Raw genomic sequence first — 15,995 nt, 5'->3', positions numbered from 1 at the left:
GATTATATACAATCTATTACATTAAAATAATATTGACAGTTAACAGAGAAAGTTAGTTATGAACCAATTCTTCTGCACTGAAGATTCCTAGTAGAAGCCAAATGGTATTAAGAAAACGTATAAAAAAATAACAGCAAAAGGCAGTCATAACATAATCTCAGGCTTCGTATCTGTAAGTAAGTTTTGGTCTTTGAGAAAAATAGGAGCAGGAACATCCCTGTTACTCATACTGCTAAAGGGAAACACTGAGGTCTAGGAAGATCAAACACTTCAGTATTTGTGTTAACTTCTAATTTAAAGATTATCAAATTTAAAAGAAATCTACTTCTAATGCTTTCTGGAGAGTATTTCCAACCTGCATGATTCTCTTAAAACCGTTTGGGCTGATGACAAAGAAAAGGAACCAGAATAACAGCAGAACTAAACGCAGAAGTCCCAATCTTGGCCTTATCAGTGGCTGAGTAGAGAAATTCCTCCCAGGTATGTCAAAACATGAGGATTCTTCCTCCAGAAAATGCTTTAGAAATCTGATGGGGATGAAACTCAAGGTGCACTAATGGAAGTGTGGACCCTCACACACAGGGAGGACCAAGACTCCCTCTCCTGTGGAAACTCTGACTTCTGGGAGTTTGGTCAAATCCCGAGCGCATGACACATTGTTTCAACTAAGACATTCTTTTGCTGCCTATGCATTTTGGAGGACACACAAGGTAAAAAAAATGACCATTAGATACTCCATGTGGATTACTGCACTGACCACTACAAACTTCCCTAATTTCGGTCCACCAGAAATACAGCGGGCTGCATAAATCAAAGTCAAGATTTCACAATGTATGGCCATAGCTACAGTTCAAAAAATAAAGGAAAATCTGTGAGTCACTTTCACTTAAACATAATTAAGAATTTCATGGTAGGGTTAAAAAATATTTCCATAAAGTGAGAAGTTGAACACCAGATTTTACTGGCACACATGCACAGTCCTTCATAATATTTTTAAACCATTTCCATGTACAATTTTAGAAGGACTAGTGGCCCACATGCCAGAAAATGAATTCCCTGAATTTGTGCTGACTTTGACAGAGGAACAGAGATCCCACCTTAAGGATGTTTAAAATGTGAAAAGCAAACCTCTATATAGAAATATCTACTGTAAACAGTTTTTCTTTTGGGGGCTGGGGTAGGAATATACTCAACAATAAAAACTTATTTTGAAAAATATGAAAACATTTCCCTCAATATTTATATGATATTTTATTTTGAGACTGTAGGAAAAAGCAATATAAGAACAAAACCCAAATGCTTTATACAAAGTCTTCAGTTTTGGAACCTCATGTTGTTGGTTGTAGCTGTGGAATGATGCAAAATGTTATCTTACTATATACTTTAGCTGTACAAACATGCTTGTTAATGTTCTTTTTCTCACTTCAAAATAAAACACATCTGTATTTTTAATTGTGTAAATATTAACATAATATGTACAATGCATTCATGAAATAGATGCAAGCATACCATTATATAAACATAGAAAAAAGGTCAAAGCGGTCAATTTAGAAATGAAGATGTTAAATAGATATAGCTAGGAGACGCCAGCAGCCCGGAAACCTTGGCCTGTTCTTTCATAAGATAACCTTCTGACCACCACTTCCTTTTCAGCTGAATTTAGTCCAAGAAAAGAACAAAAAACAAAGATGGTTCTAGATGTCATAAGTGATATACCCAAAAAATTCGTGTTGAAACTGAAAAAATTAGAATTCTGTTTAAACATGACCATCTCTGGGCAAACGGTTAGGCGCTCAATAAATACGACTTGATTGTTTACCTAGGACTCCTGCTACAAAAAATTTAAATAATAGATTTAGACTGTATATATTCAATGAACCATTTTAATAAGACATTCATATTCCTCTTTACATTTTAAATAACCGGTTTGCTTCCCATCTTTTTACCTGTCGTGAAGCAAAGTCACTAAGACAGTTCTCAGAGACTGAATACAAATGTGCACACAGAGGAAAAACCACAAGGTAGCAACAACAATGCAAACACAGTGACCAGTAAAACCAGGCAAAAATGGAGTACACTGAATGGATACTTTGGATTCAGTTGAGGTGAATCTAAGTACAGGATTTGTTTTGTGTTCTGAATTTTCAGCACCTGAAAAACAAAACAAAACAAAACAAACAATACAGGCCTGGAGTGCTTGATAGTTTACTTTTTCAAGGCAGTGCTATTTTCTCGACATGACTGCAAGATGTTCAAATTCTGGATGAAATCTTAAGCCAATACGTTTCTATTCCTATGTGAAAGTTCTTGCTCCCTTGAACAGATAAATATGGAAAGTTGATACGAAACCACTGATTTGTACATGTGGTACATTTACGCCCGGAGTGGAAATGTCGCTGTGGAACTGCCATTGCTTTCAACAGATCCTTTCTCCTTAGATCCAGCGTAAGCGCCAATGAAGGATCCATCTTCACTGAACAGACCGTGATCTCCTTCTCCATACTGGACTAAGCTGTCAGCACTTTCTGTGGCCTGCATATCCCTGTTAAGCGATCGAAGGCTTCCTTTGAGAGGTTTTTCATCACTGTCGCTACAAAATAAAAGACAATTCAGCAAAATCTAATATAAGATAATCACATAAAGCAAAACTCGTGCATATGTGCTAATATGTCTTACAATTTTCAAAACATTCACATCAACATTGCGGACACACAAACCCTAAATGGCCCTTTCTCAAATAAATGTTTAAAAAGTCATAACCTATTTGGGTCATTCTGAGGAACTGAGAAAGCATTTTCTATTACCCACAACACTTCTGCTTCCCTTTAAAAATGGGAGTTTTGAGACAGACATTCAATCTGTTGACATATATAGACGATAATGTTATTCCCTTTGATTTCATGAACTTTTCGAATTCCCAGTCATCAAATCTTGATCTCTCGTGTTTACCTTTTATTCTGTATCCTTCCAAAATTTTCTCTTTTAATTGGGTTAATCAATCAAAGTCTGTTTCTGGTAACCAGAGAACTTTCTTTAATACAGTTGATAAATTCAAGTTGGTTGAAATTTTTTTTTCTTTTACATGGCTGGCACTTTTAGAACATAAACACTTACAGTATCCTAAATTTATTACTAAAATGTCTATAAATATCTATAAAATGATACGGTATTCTAAATTTCTGGATCAAGATCTTGTTTAAGTACTAACTACTATCACACTACAATGCTGGATACTAAGTTAAATGATCTTATAAAATTTTAAAAAGGAAGAATTTGGAAAAAACTCTATAATTAGAATATGATTAGCACTTTATAATTTTTGGCAATCAGTGTTGTTCATCAGATAGGTCCATCTCGGCTGTCTTAGAGCAGGGCAAGGTGGCACCTTCCTGACCTTTCTGAGTTATACATTTCCATGTGACTTGCTTTCACCCAAGAAGAGTGAGCAAACGTGGCATGTGTCACTTCAGAGCCGGCGCTCAGTTTGTTGTGTTCTATTTCCACTGCTGTGGTGATCCTGGATGCTCATCTACCAGACAGTGCTCCTAAATGATCAAGATGACCAGAGCCAAATGTGTTGGACACACAACTTGAGAAAGAAAACGAGAATTACCCAGGCTATCCTGACTCATACAGTAATTGGCTCCAGAATCAGGATGCTTATAGTCACAAAACAAAAACAAAAATGTGGCATGAGCTTAGGGACCGGGTAGCAAGTGGTGCAGAAACTATCACCTAGAAGCCGGAAGGATGACAAGTCATGTCATGAGCAAGAACAGCATCCAGTAAAACTGTCTCCTGGGATGGCTTGGAGACTAGATAATTTTCTGGATGAACATGTTTTGGGAGAAGATGATGGAAAACATTAAGAGATTAAGTAGATTTAATTAAAATATTAATAAATAATTTTGTTAATGGGATGCCAGGTTAAACAGTGAAGTGGATGGCTTTATCAGGCAGCAAAGTATGGAGGAATGAGTTTTTGAGCAAGACATTATCATAGCTTTTTTCTTCTCTATAAAACTGAACCAGTAAGATCTGTATTTCAAATATATTTTAAACAATTGCCATAGGCTCCTAATGATTCTTGTCTCATGGAATCTGAGTCACAATTTTTAAATTTGTGAAGTTTCAAGTTTCCCTCTCTCTCTCTCCCTCCTTCCCTCTATCTCTCTCTACTTTTCTCTCTCCCCTCTTTCCTTCCTTCTTCTCCCTTTAATGATCCTTATTCTGTAAAGAACTTGAAGTGAGTAATCAAGAAATGTAAAAAGATAAAAAGAGCTTTTGGTAAGTAGACAAAAGAAAAATTAGCATAGAGCCTATAAGGAGGCTCAGATGTACATCGGTTAATCCAGGACAGCTAATATGGATCCAGGGATGGGCCAGTCAGAGTCAATCAAGTCTCTTTTCTGATGTGAATTCTGGCCTCCTGTGTGATAAAGGCCACATAAGCCTGGGCGTTGCAACTCTTTTGGCTGCAGTCCACAAAGGACCTGATGGAAAACAATGCCATCTCAAATACAAATGGCTAAGAAATGGGGAGGGTAGTGGAAAGAGGAAGATGGTGACCAAAAACAGTAGAATGAGAAGTTTAACACAACCTCAAGAACTCCCTCCCTCATTCGGATATCCTGCAATTCCTCCCAGGTCTGGCACACTTTTTTTTTTTTTTTTTTTTTTTTTTTTTTAAAGAGAGAGAGAAAGAGAGCAAGAGAAGGAGAGAGGGACAGGGGGAAAGAGAATCTTAAGCAGACCCCATGTTCAGCATGGAGTCAGATGCGGGGTTCGACCCCACAACCCTGGGATCGCGACCTGAGCTGAATCAGATGCTGAACCCAACCAAGTCACACAGGCACCCCATACACTTTTTTGTCTTAAGTTTGGCCATGCTCTACCCAGTTGTTAATAGTAACACAACCCATTTCATCTATAAAACCTATCTTATCTCTTTTGGATGATCCTTTATCAGCATCCTTCCAGGGCTGACAGAGCTGCTCTTCTTATCTCTGCGCTCTCTTATTCTCTTTACTTAATTACAGTGCTTTGCATAGGTAAGTTTTTTCCTCTGCAGACTGGGTTCATCTAGAGGACAGGATGTGTAACTTACTCACCTTTGTAAGTAAATAAAGGTATACAGAATACATGTTTATGGACATAAACTGAATACAACCTGGGTTCGTAATGGCCATGCTAGAGACTTCAAGATGTTTTAGAAACTCCAAATAGATAATCACTCTAAATGAAAACGGCATCCTTTGCATTGCACACAGAGCTTTAAGAAAAGTCTTCTAGCGCTCACATCTACGTAGATTGCAGTTACACCCACCTGTGCACCCAGAGGTTGGTTACTATCACTCAAGTACATCCTATTTTTACAAACCATTGCTTTTTTTAAAGTGTTCATTTATGTCGAGAGACAGAACGTATGTGTGCAGAGAAGTCACAGAGAGAGAGAACCCCAACCAGACTCCACACTGTCAGCACAGAGCCTAACACAGGGCTTGATCTCACGAACTGTGAGATTATGATTTGAGTAGAAATCAAGAAATGGACGCTTAACCAACTCAGCCACCCAGGTGCTCCTACAAACTATTCTTTAAAAAGGCACTACAAGATAGCAGTATAAACTTTATTTTAACAAGAAATACTTGTTTGTTTTTATATTTTTAAGCTTATAACCTCATGAGTGCATGTTTTAATACATTTTGAGAAAGGACACTGTTTACCTGTATTCACCAAAGGTTTCATCTTTTACTGACTGAACTTCTGGATCTGGATGCAGATCTTCCTTTTCTTTCACTAAAACACAAATAGAGGGGGAAGTAATAAAAATAATTTTTAAAGACATATTAATAATGTAGTTAAAGATAGATCATCAGTAAGAAGCACTGCTCCAGTTCTTAGATACTAGCGAGTCAAGGTTTTTTTTGGTTTTTTGTTTGTTTGTTTGTTTTTTTGTGGTTGTATCTACAACCCATCAGTTACCTCTTTGTTTAAGCAAAAAAGGAAAAGGAGTTCCTGGATTCTCCTGATTTGTCATCAGAATTACAGCCTGTTGCAGACCATCGTGTGGCTATTCAGTATTATGTGGGCAATGAGTCTTACTGGAAGAGTAAAACTTAGTTATGGTTTCTTAGGGAAGACCAAATTACTAGATCTACATTGTACTAACCAAAACTTTTTGAAGATGCCATGGGATCATACCAGATCTATGTCACTAAAGTGAGTCAAGAGTCAACCCTATGACCATCCTCTTGTCACTCATATTCATAATTGCCTCAGATAATCAGAATATTCACGTCTATCTACGGTGACATTTTAAATTTGATTTATTCTAAGTAGTGGGACACAGGACAACTAGGAAAACTCAAACAAAAAAACTTCATGGCATCTTGTACTTCTACTTGCAGAGACCTAAAAGATTCTTTCACCCATCCTACAATGTGAAATGCTGACTTTTTTTTTTTTTTCTTTTCCATCATTCTTTAAAATTTGGATAGGGCCACACTTCACAAGAGACTATTTGTGGGGGATACTCAGAAGAGGATGTTCTATCTCTTTAAAATTTCCAATTAACTAACTCAGGCATTCATTAATTATTGAAAATCTACTTCATAATAATTCAGGGTTCACAGGAAAAAAAATGAGATGGATAATTACATAAATTCCCACACATACATTTTTAAAAAAATTTTTTTTAACATTTATTCATTTTTTTTGAAAGGCAGAGAGAGACAGAGTGCGAATGGGGGTGGGGCAGAGAGAGAGGGAGACACAGAATCCAAGGCAGGCTCCAGGCTCCGAGCTATCAGCACAGAGCCCGAGGCAGGGCTCGAACTCACAGACCGTGAGATCATGACCTGAGCTGAAGTCGACCATTTAACCGACTTAGCCACCCAGGCACCCCTCCACGCATACATTTTGTAAAAATTTAGAAATTATGCTTTTGTTTGTTTGAATGTTCAATATACATATCGGTTCCCAATAAATATTTGCTAGATGAATCATAAGCCAATAAAAGAACTTCTCACTAATCTGAACATCATCAAACTAATAGGAGGAGGATCTAAATCTTTCCCGTTACGTAAAAGCATCTTGAATGCTAATAAGAGCAACAACACAATATGGATATCTGACAAAGATCAAATAAATTTGAAAGTTGAATTAAAGCCAACCATTATTTAATTATGATGGTTTTTATTTATGTTTTATGTACATAAATGCAGGAGCCAGTGTATTCAATATATGTCATGGTCATAAGAAAAGCATTCCGAGCCATGGTTAACTCTAACAAAGCTGGCTGGCGGAGTCACAACTGTTAGAATATGCTAGTGCATGCATTCTCTGCACCATAAATATGTGGCAAGGCTTGCTATAAATGGGTCCCTTCCTCTTAAGACAAACTGTGTGTGTGTGGCGTAGTGATTAGTGTTCTCAACATCTCTGATACTTTACAGACAGAAAGTAGAAGCTTGGAAATATGATAAGCTTCCTTAGAGACTATCTAAATACTAGAAAGTAGAAAACAAGTAACCATCTGAAAATAATATTCTGGACCATATATCCTTTGGTTAGTTAATTTAGGATATTTTTTCCTTTCAGTACACTGCATATCTAATGTGCTAACATAAATTTGACTTAAATGTGTAACTTAAAAAACAAAAGATGTGTCAGAAGAATGCCTCCTAGAAAATAGTATTTAATAACTTCATAGGATATTAAGAAACAGCTTTACCTGAATACTTTCCACCTCTGTTCCTCTTCACAAAGCAAACAGTTAACAGGATTAGTGTGAGAAGAGCAATCGCACACATCAATCCAATAAACCAGCCTTGAGTGGAGATGTCATCATATAAACCAGCATATTCTGTTGTACAAAGAGAAATCACACAGTGAACACTAGAAACAGGCTTTGGGATTATGCCCCTTGTGGGAATATGAAACATATTTTTTAAACATACAAAATAGCATCCGATTTATTTTTCCTTTCATTGACCCTTGAGGCAATGTGATTTAAAGGACATTTCACTGGAAGAATACTGATAAATCATTGCAGTCTTTATTTAGAAAGAGCCCTCTCAAGCTACATTTGACTCAGAGGATGAAAACCAAAAAGGGATAGTGGAGGCAGATCGAGTGAAATACACAGCAGCACAAGCAAGCAAAAGCATAAGCTGGCTTGGTTATATGCAGATTGCCAGGGAGTTTCTGTGGGGCTTAGGTTGTTTTGTTTTTCTTTTTAGTTTTTGTTATCAACATGTGTTAATTGGCAGGAGGTATTTTTAGTCAACTACTCTGGTAAAAATGATAAGGAATATGTTGGAACTTTGTGGAACATTCTTCATTTTGATAATTTAAAAATGGTATGCTAAAACAAATTGAAACTATTATCTTTATAGCTAATGTACTCCACATTTTTATCTTTAATACAGGAAGTAGGTAAAATTTAAAAATCTACAAAACATAGATTTATTGTCTAAAATTGCCCCAAATACAATCTTATGTCTCACCTCTCCCTCTGGTCTCAATTACATCTTCAAAAATGCTATTGTTATCAACCCAATTCTTAGTCAAGAGGCGAACTATATGTTCAGCTCCAGGCTCAAATACCTCTACTGGGTGAGTCTTTTGAGTAAGATTTACTCCTTCTGATATCTTCCCGATACTTTTACCTAAGAAATGCACAGAGTTAAATCATATAAATTGTAATTGTTGAAAAACAGGACATGAAAAGTAAAAAAAAAAAAAAAAAAAAGTTAAAAAAATCCTGTTATTTGAGAGGAGAGCCATTTATAGCACTTATTTCTCAGAGAGTTTTTGAATTATCAGGAGATCAAGAACATCAGCATTTCAAGCTTTTCTTTCTTAATACACTGAAAATGAGTAAATGAAATGAACTTATTTCATGTCCTTTAAAGATGATGTACTTGTTGATGAAATGGCACTATATGAATGGTTCAAAACCAAACACAGATTTCAAAAAATTATACAATGTCACTTTGTGCATTATGAACTTTCTCAGACCTAGCAGGAAACTGAACACGGCCATTTTGGCTTGGTTTTGAAAACAAATGGCATTATAATTATATGTGTGTGTGTGTGTGTGTGTGTGTGTGTGTGTGTGTACACACACACACACACACATATATATATATATATATATATATATATATATATATATATATATATATATATTTGCTTTGTTCTTCTCCATCAGTACTGATGGAATAGCATCATAACATGATCATATATTATATACTTGAAATTTGCAGACACATAAGCAGTTTTATAGGTACATAAAGTACAGGTTTATAGGTACATTTAAATGAAATGCACTGGGATTTTTAAAATATTGTAAGACAATAATACTTTAAAAAAAAGAAACCTGAGTAGGGCAATATATTAACTGTAGAATCCTACAGAAGTTAAAAATATGAGTCAAGTGTAATTAAAGGTATATTTGATTTCTGAAGTTGCAACAAAATATGCAAAATATCTTTATATTTGATCCACAGTTTTGCTAAGAATCAACTCAACATAATAAATGTAAACCAGAAAGTGTTAATAATTTACACTGGAGATAAAATACTGTAATCCATGTTGAGAATATTAAAAGTTATGAAACCCTGTTTCAAATGGGTATATGTCACACATTAAAATTTGGTTATAACTTTTAACCATTGAATACACATTGATGATATAGTTACTGGTAACAAAAGGGCTTCATTAAAAAATATCACCATGGGAGAAGTAAGGCTAATTATATTAGTTGAGCAAAGCCTTTAAGATTGAGCACCACTGAAATAGAACACAATTAATCTTGACTTTGAAAAACAGAAATATTAGTATAATATTAAGTAGTGCAAGCTTTTGAAAAATAGAGCAAAGCAAGTGTTTTGTTCAAACCAATAAGGACACAAATATTTCTGAATAGCTCCATCATCTTTCCCCTCTTAGACTATGGAATATGAGCCACCTGAAAATCAGAGTGACAACCAGAAAATGCTTGTGTATCAAATCCCATTCTCTGAACAAATGCCAGATGACCTTAAAATGTGCTACCCAGGCAGAGCAAGAAGAAAGATACAGAGAAATAGATTCTAATTTCCACAAAAGTTATTTTTAGAGTGTTGTGATATCAAGCTTTATCTCCTCAGTGGAAATATATATGTATGTTTCCTTTTTCAGAGATCAGGCTGAAATCCAGTGGCAAAAAGAGATTATAGTTTCTTTCCTGTAAATATGGCAAGATATGCCTATAGAAGAGAAATCAGTGTCAACTGGGGAAGGGGCAGTAGCTGAAAATGCAGAATCCTGAAAAAGAACACAAACATACTAGTAAGGAACATTTTCAAATTACTGAGACATAGGGCAGTGAAGAAATATGTTGTAAGATACTCAAGCACATTAGCTACATCTTTAATTTGCAAAGATGCCACATCATTTATAAAATCATACCAAGAGCATTTTCCATTAGCTAAAAACATTTTCAACCATGAAAGTGACCAAACCCAAATTCTCTAAATAATTCCATATATGCATATGGTGACTATAACTCTTCTAAGAGGATTTTGTGAATTTTTTCTTACCTGCTGCAAATTAGCAATGATGGGATTAGCATTTCTCCTGCATATTATGGTCTTGATTCTAACAAAATAGCAACCCTCTCCATGCCTCAAACTCTGTTTTGAAAAATATGGAAGTTGCACATTTAGATTACTACTATTCTGATTTCTTTTCTTTGTATGGAACACTTGATGCCAGTTTGACCTCTTGAGAAATGAGATCCTTTTTGTTACTAAAAAGTTTTCAATTACCGTTTAAAAATTTTTTTTTAATATTTATTTATTTTTGAGACAGACAGAGACAGAGCATGAGCAGGTCAGGGGCAGAGAGAGAGGGAAACAAAGAATCTGAAGCAGGCTCCAGGCTAAGCTGTCAGCACAGAGCCCAACGCGGGGCTCTAACTTGTCAACTACGAGATCATGACCTGAGCCAAAGTCAGAGACTCAACTGACTGAGACACCCAGTCGCCCCTCAATTATCATTTTTAAATCTCTCTTTTGAGTTCTTCATTCAACATGGTGTCTCATTTGTTCATGGGAATAATTTGTGGGTTTCTTGGGAGAAACTATTTGAATACATACACTTTTCCCATAAAAGGGAGCTTTGAGTATTTAGGGTATCCGAGGAAAACATAAACCCTTCACTGTGTAAATACAGTAGGAACAATAAGGAGAAACAGATAATAAAGATCAGAGCATAACCATTCATACACAGTGATTTTACAGTGATTCATATACACTTGGATATATTTTAAAATAATATACATACTTTATAAGTTACAAGTTAGTCTTTCCCATTGCTATTGCCTTTTTCTATTGATTCTACCTTTCTTTTCTGATCTAAAATTTGGAAAAGCATCCAGAGCAATGGCTAACATACAGTAGAAAATAAACAAATGATTATATTTCCCTTCCTGCCATCTCCTTTTCCTTCTTGTCTTCCTCAAATATCCTTCTAGGTCTGATCAACTTGAATCCTATACAATGCCCTCTTTTTTAACTTATATCTGTGCAGCAGTTCCTCTGTTTCATTTCCATTTTTTGGCCCTAACTTCTTAATTTCTCTCCTTTTAAGCTTAGCAAAAACACTGCTAAAATTATAATTGCTGAAACAATTTGGGAAGGAAAATGGGTCTAAGTTGGAAAAAACAAAACAAAACAAACCAGAAAAGTGCAACTGAATTCGCAGACTTACACAAATGAAACCAGAGATTGGTGGGTCATTTCCAAGCCAGTATTTGACATCAACCAGTAAACAGTTAAATTAAATTGATACATGAATCAATATATATACACGTGTGTGTGTGTGTGTGTGTGTGTGTGTGTGTGTGCGCGCGCGTGTATGTATGTATGTATATATATATGAGTCAAGACATGGAAGTTAAATGTATTAGATCATTGTTACAAAATGTCTACCAGGACAAGAGGCAAAATTTTTTGTTATGAAAAATTTCCGAAAGAAAAATATCCCTCTACTAACCTTATGAATAACTTCATGGACTTACATACTCCTATTTTAATTAAGTAAAATTATAGTCCCTGACCTTATATACACTGAGGCTATAGTTTCATGCTGTTGTGTAGAAATCCATAAATTGAGTCAATGTGAACTTTACACACAAGAGAAATAAATTTTGTATCTGTATCAGTGGAAAACAAAAGGTCAAACAGATTGAGACCACAATCATTTCTAATTCACAAGGGATAGCATGGTATGTTCCCTTCAGAGCAATTTAAAAAACAGCATGCAGGAACCTCTTGCACTTACTCCCTTCTCCTAATGTGGAGCCTTCCTCTGTGATTGGTTTTCCACAGCCCTTTGAAGTGCAAGCCCTCAAGTAGAATTTGTACTTGGTAGTCGAATTGAGGTTTGAGAGACGCCAGCTGGGCTTTGATGGAGTGGTAATGTTGATATCATTTAGTTCTCCAAGTTCATAGGTGTCATTTACTAAAGAAATAAACATGAACAGCAATGCCTTAGATTTCATACTCTTAACATTTCAACTTGTGTTGTCCCTTATTTTTGATTCTGTATACACTTGTGGTATGCAAGGCACTACCTTAATGATTAATGGCCAGCAACTTACTCAATTCTATGATGTGGACATAATTATTATTACAATATCATACATGGGAAAATTGAGGTCTAGCAAGAATAAACACCATGCCTCAATCCAGAGCTAGTAACTGGCAAACCAAGATTTGAATCCAAACCACAGTCTTTCCACTCCAGAGCCCATGTTCTTGATCACTCTGCCACACTGGAGCGAATCACTCCACTGTCATTATACCTATTAAAAATGATGGACTTTCCTCCCATATTATATATTCATTGAATCTTTCACATAAGCGCTTTTAATATTTTAGCAGAATAATTTGGACGATGTTTTGTCCAAATTCACTTTTTTTTAATTAAAAAAAATTTTTTTTAATGTTTATTTATTTTTGAGAGAGAGAGAAACACAGAGTATGACCAGGGCAAGGGTAGAGAAAGAGGGAGATACAGAATCTGAAGCAGGCTCCGAGCTCTGTGCTGACAGCTCAGAGCCCGACATGGGGCTTGAACCCACGATCTGTGAGATCATGACCTGAGCCGAAGTCGGATGCTCAGCTGACTAAGCCACCCAGGTGCCCCAATGATTTGTTGTCTCCCATGGCTTCTGGTTTAATATGAGACACCAAATAAGTCCTCATATATGCAGAACCAATAAACTGATTAATAAATTATATAAGATACCTACTATATACTAAGAACTATGCCAAGTGCTAATCAGAAAAAGTTGAATTATTAGACAGCATCTTTCAAACAATTTGGACCAGCAAGACCATGGGATTTATGGTATTACCATAAGTGGGATTACCATAAAAATAGTCCAAGAAATGAAACATATCCCAAAATTGTGCAGCCATTAGTAGCAAGGGAAGGGCTAGAATAAATCCTTTTGATGCTAGTCCAACATATCACATAGGTTAAAAAAATATACATATATATACATGCACACACACACACACACACAAACACACACACTTGACATAAAAATGCCTTGTTTTGGTTTATATAGTGCAATTAGATCAATGAACAAGAAAAACAAAGATCCATATGTTGGAAATTAGAAAAAAAATCACTCTTTACAGATTTGAGAGCATTCCTATAAAATACCACAAAGTCCATTGAAAAACTACAGTAATCAATCTACAAATTTAGAGAAGTATATAGAGAGCTCTCATACACATAATCAACAACTATTTAGAACATACAAAGCAACGGAAAGAGAGAAGTTATCCAAAAATATTTCAATGGAACATACAAAGCAACGGAAAGAGAGAAGTTATCCAAAAATATTTCAATATACCTTAACAGCAAAGTAAGTGTACAATTACATCATTTGATTAAAAATCCATATATCAAGGATTATGATAATCACTGCAGTTGTTAACATTCCAGACTTTTCTCTAAGAACTTGTTTTTTAAAAAAAATTTAAATCTTACATACAAATCAACACAGAGGTTGAAATTAATGTTGAATTTCTTTACTCTTCGGATACATAAATCATACCTTTACCAAACAAATTAACAGTTTAAAAGTCTTCAAGTATTTCTTCAGTGCTGTCTATATATTTGAAAACCAGTTCATAGAATACTGTAGGCTTAAGAGCTCAGCATGGAGAATCAGACAGATTTAGGTTGGAATCCTGCTTAATACTTACTTTACTACATGGCTCTAGTTAGGTGAACTCTGCATGCCTCAATTCTGACATCCACAAAATAGTGAAAATACATCCCTCATATATTTTCCATTTTAATGAAAAAATATGGGAGAGCACTTGGTACTGATCCTGCTACTTAGCAAACACTCAAAAAATGCTAACATGTTACCTCCACTGGGATTATGCCTGTATCTATGTAACTATATAGCCCAACTCAGGACAGGCCTTAGGAGCTAAAACTCATACGTGACCTGGATTGCTACAAGCTTTGAACTACCGGGACGCAGAATAGCTCATTGAGACCATCATCAAGATGGCTTTTGCAAGCAGCACAGTCCTAGGGTATGGAATTCATGTCCTCAAAATCTAAAATTTTCTATGACCTCAGTTCCCTAATTTCCACTTTGACATGATGCTTAGATGTAAAGACTGTTACACATGGAAGGCACTATGATTAAAAATAACCTGATTTTGTATAAGCATGTTTTCAACCAAATGTCACAGCAGCACAAGGGCAGAGCCCAGTCTGAGTAATGAGGCAAAACAACCCTTCAAGGCTCACAATACAATGTGCCTATACCAGCGGGCTATCCACAGAGGTTTCTACAAACAGAAGTACATTTAAGGTTGAGGCCGGAAGCATGTGTTGGAGACAAAAGAAGTGCAGGGTGGAAGTTACATGCACTCTGAGTCTCTGTTACCTCATTTACTAATGCTTTTCTTTGGCACGTTTCTTAATTCTCAATGCTTCTTATGCATAAATATTAAATATATATCCTCTGGTACCTACTGACTTTTCCTCTGAATCAGGGATTGGTAAACCTTTCTGAAAAGAACTATATTGTAAATATTTCAGCCTTTGTGAGCCACGTAATCTCTGTCACAGCTACTCAATTTGGCCACTGTAGTGAGAAAGCAGTTACTGACAAATGTAAATGAGCGGACATGTATGGCCTGTTTCTGAAAACAGGCAGCAGGCTGGATTTGGTCTGCAAGCCAATTTACAATCCCCTTTGTTGTTAAGGTAGTATGCCAGCTTACAAACCACCATCATTAGATTCTCAGCATAGCAAACCAAATACTCAACCAATAATGAAATATTAATAGGTGGACCCAATTCAAATTTCTACTTACTTATCTGATACTGTAATAGATAGCCAGTTAAGTTTCCATTCAGTTTCTTCGGTAGTCCCCAGGTTAAAGTAGCAGTGTCTTTATCAACTTTGATGACCTTCAGAAAAGCTGGTTGTTCAGGTACTAGAAAACAGAAGATCAAGAAGAGACACTTATAAATTGGTAAGTTTCTTTTTTTTTAATATCCATTAGATTACAGTTTTTTATAGAAATTGAGAAGCTAACTCATATGAAGTACATATTAATTAACTACTAGTAAAGAAGGAAATGTTTAATTTGCCCATGGCATAATTCCCATTGTTGACATTATTGTCCACTGTTATTCTTACCTCCTTCTGGTGTCTGAAATATATAAGGCTCACTCTCTGGACCAGCTCCTTTGGAATTATAGGCTAAGACTGTTAAATGAAATTCACTAAAGGCATCTAGAGAAGGAACCATTCCATAGTTTCTTTGTCCTGAAAACCTCAGAATGTTTACTTCTTTGGGATGTGTTCTTCCATCCAACAGACTTTTTGTTTTCCACCAATTTATCTGCAATGGAAATAGCAATGCTTTAACATTTTGGCCATGGTGGCAGATGCTCTT

At 35.7% G+C, this 15,995-nt stretch overlaps 1 protein-coding gene across 2 annotated transcripts in view; it reads right to left on the bottom strand.

The window, feature by feature from the left end:
- Window positions 1–1,602: 1,602 nt before the first annotated feature.
- The window catches only part of CHL1 (cell adhesion molecule L1 like), a 77,917-nt gene continuing 63,524 nt past the window's right edge, over window positions 1,603–15,995 (bottom strand). Inside the window, exons 20-26 of one of the 2 annotated variants that reach the window (XM_042929994.1) lie at window positions 15,737–15,941; window positions 15,408–15,530; window positions 12,334–12,513; window positions 8,511–8,672; window positions 7,736–7,867; window positions 5,727–5,799; window positions 1,603–2,590 (exon numbers count right to left, since the gene is read on the bottom strand). In XM_042929994.1, the coding sequence (XP_042785928.1) occupies window positions 2,374–2,590; window positions 5,727–5,799; window positions 7,736–7,867; window positions 8,511–8,672; window positions 12,334–12,513; window positions 15,408–15,530; window positions 15,737–15,941 (1,092 nt within the window). In that variant the 3' untranslated portion in view covers window positions 1,603–2,373. The remainder of the gene's footprint in view (window positions 2,591–5,726; window positions 5,800–7,735; window positions 7,868–8,510; window positions 8,673–12,333; window positions 12,514–15,407; window positions 15,531–15,736; window positions 15,942–15,995) is intronic. The other variant, XM_042929995.1, reaches the window with a different exon arrangement.

The sequence above is a fragment of the Panthera leo genome, chromosome A2 (assembly GCF_018350215.1).
Source record: "Panthera leo isolate Ple1 chromosome A2, P.leo_Ple1_pat1.1, whole genome shotgun sequence".
NCBI lineage: Eukaryota > Metazoa > Chordata > Mammalia > Carnivora > Felidae > Panthera > Panthera leo.
The sequence above is the reverse complement of the archived record's forward strand: the minus strand, read 5'-3'. Positions and strand labels throughout refer to the sequence as shown.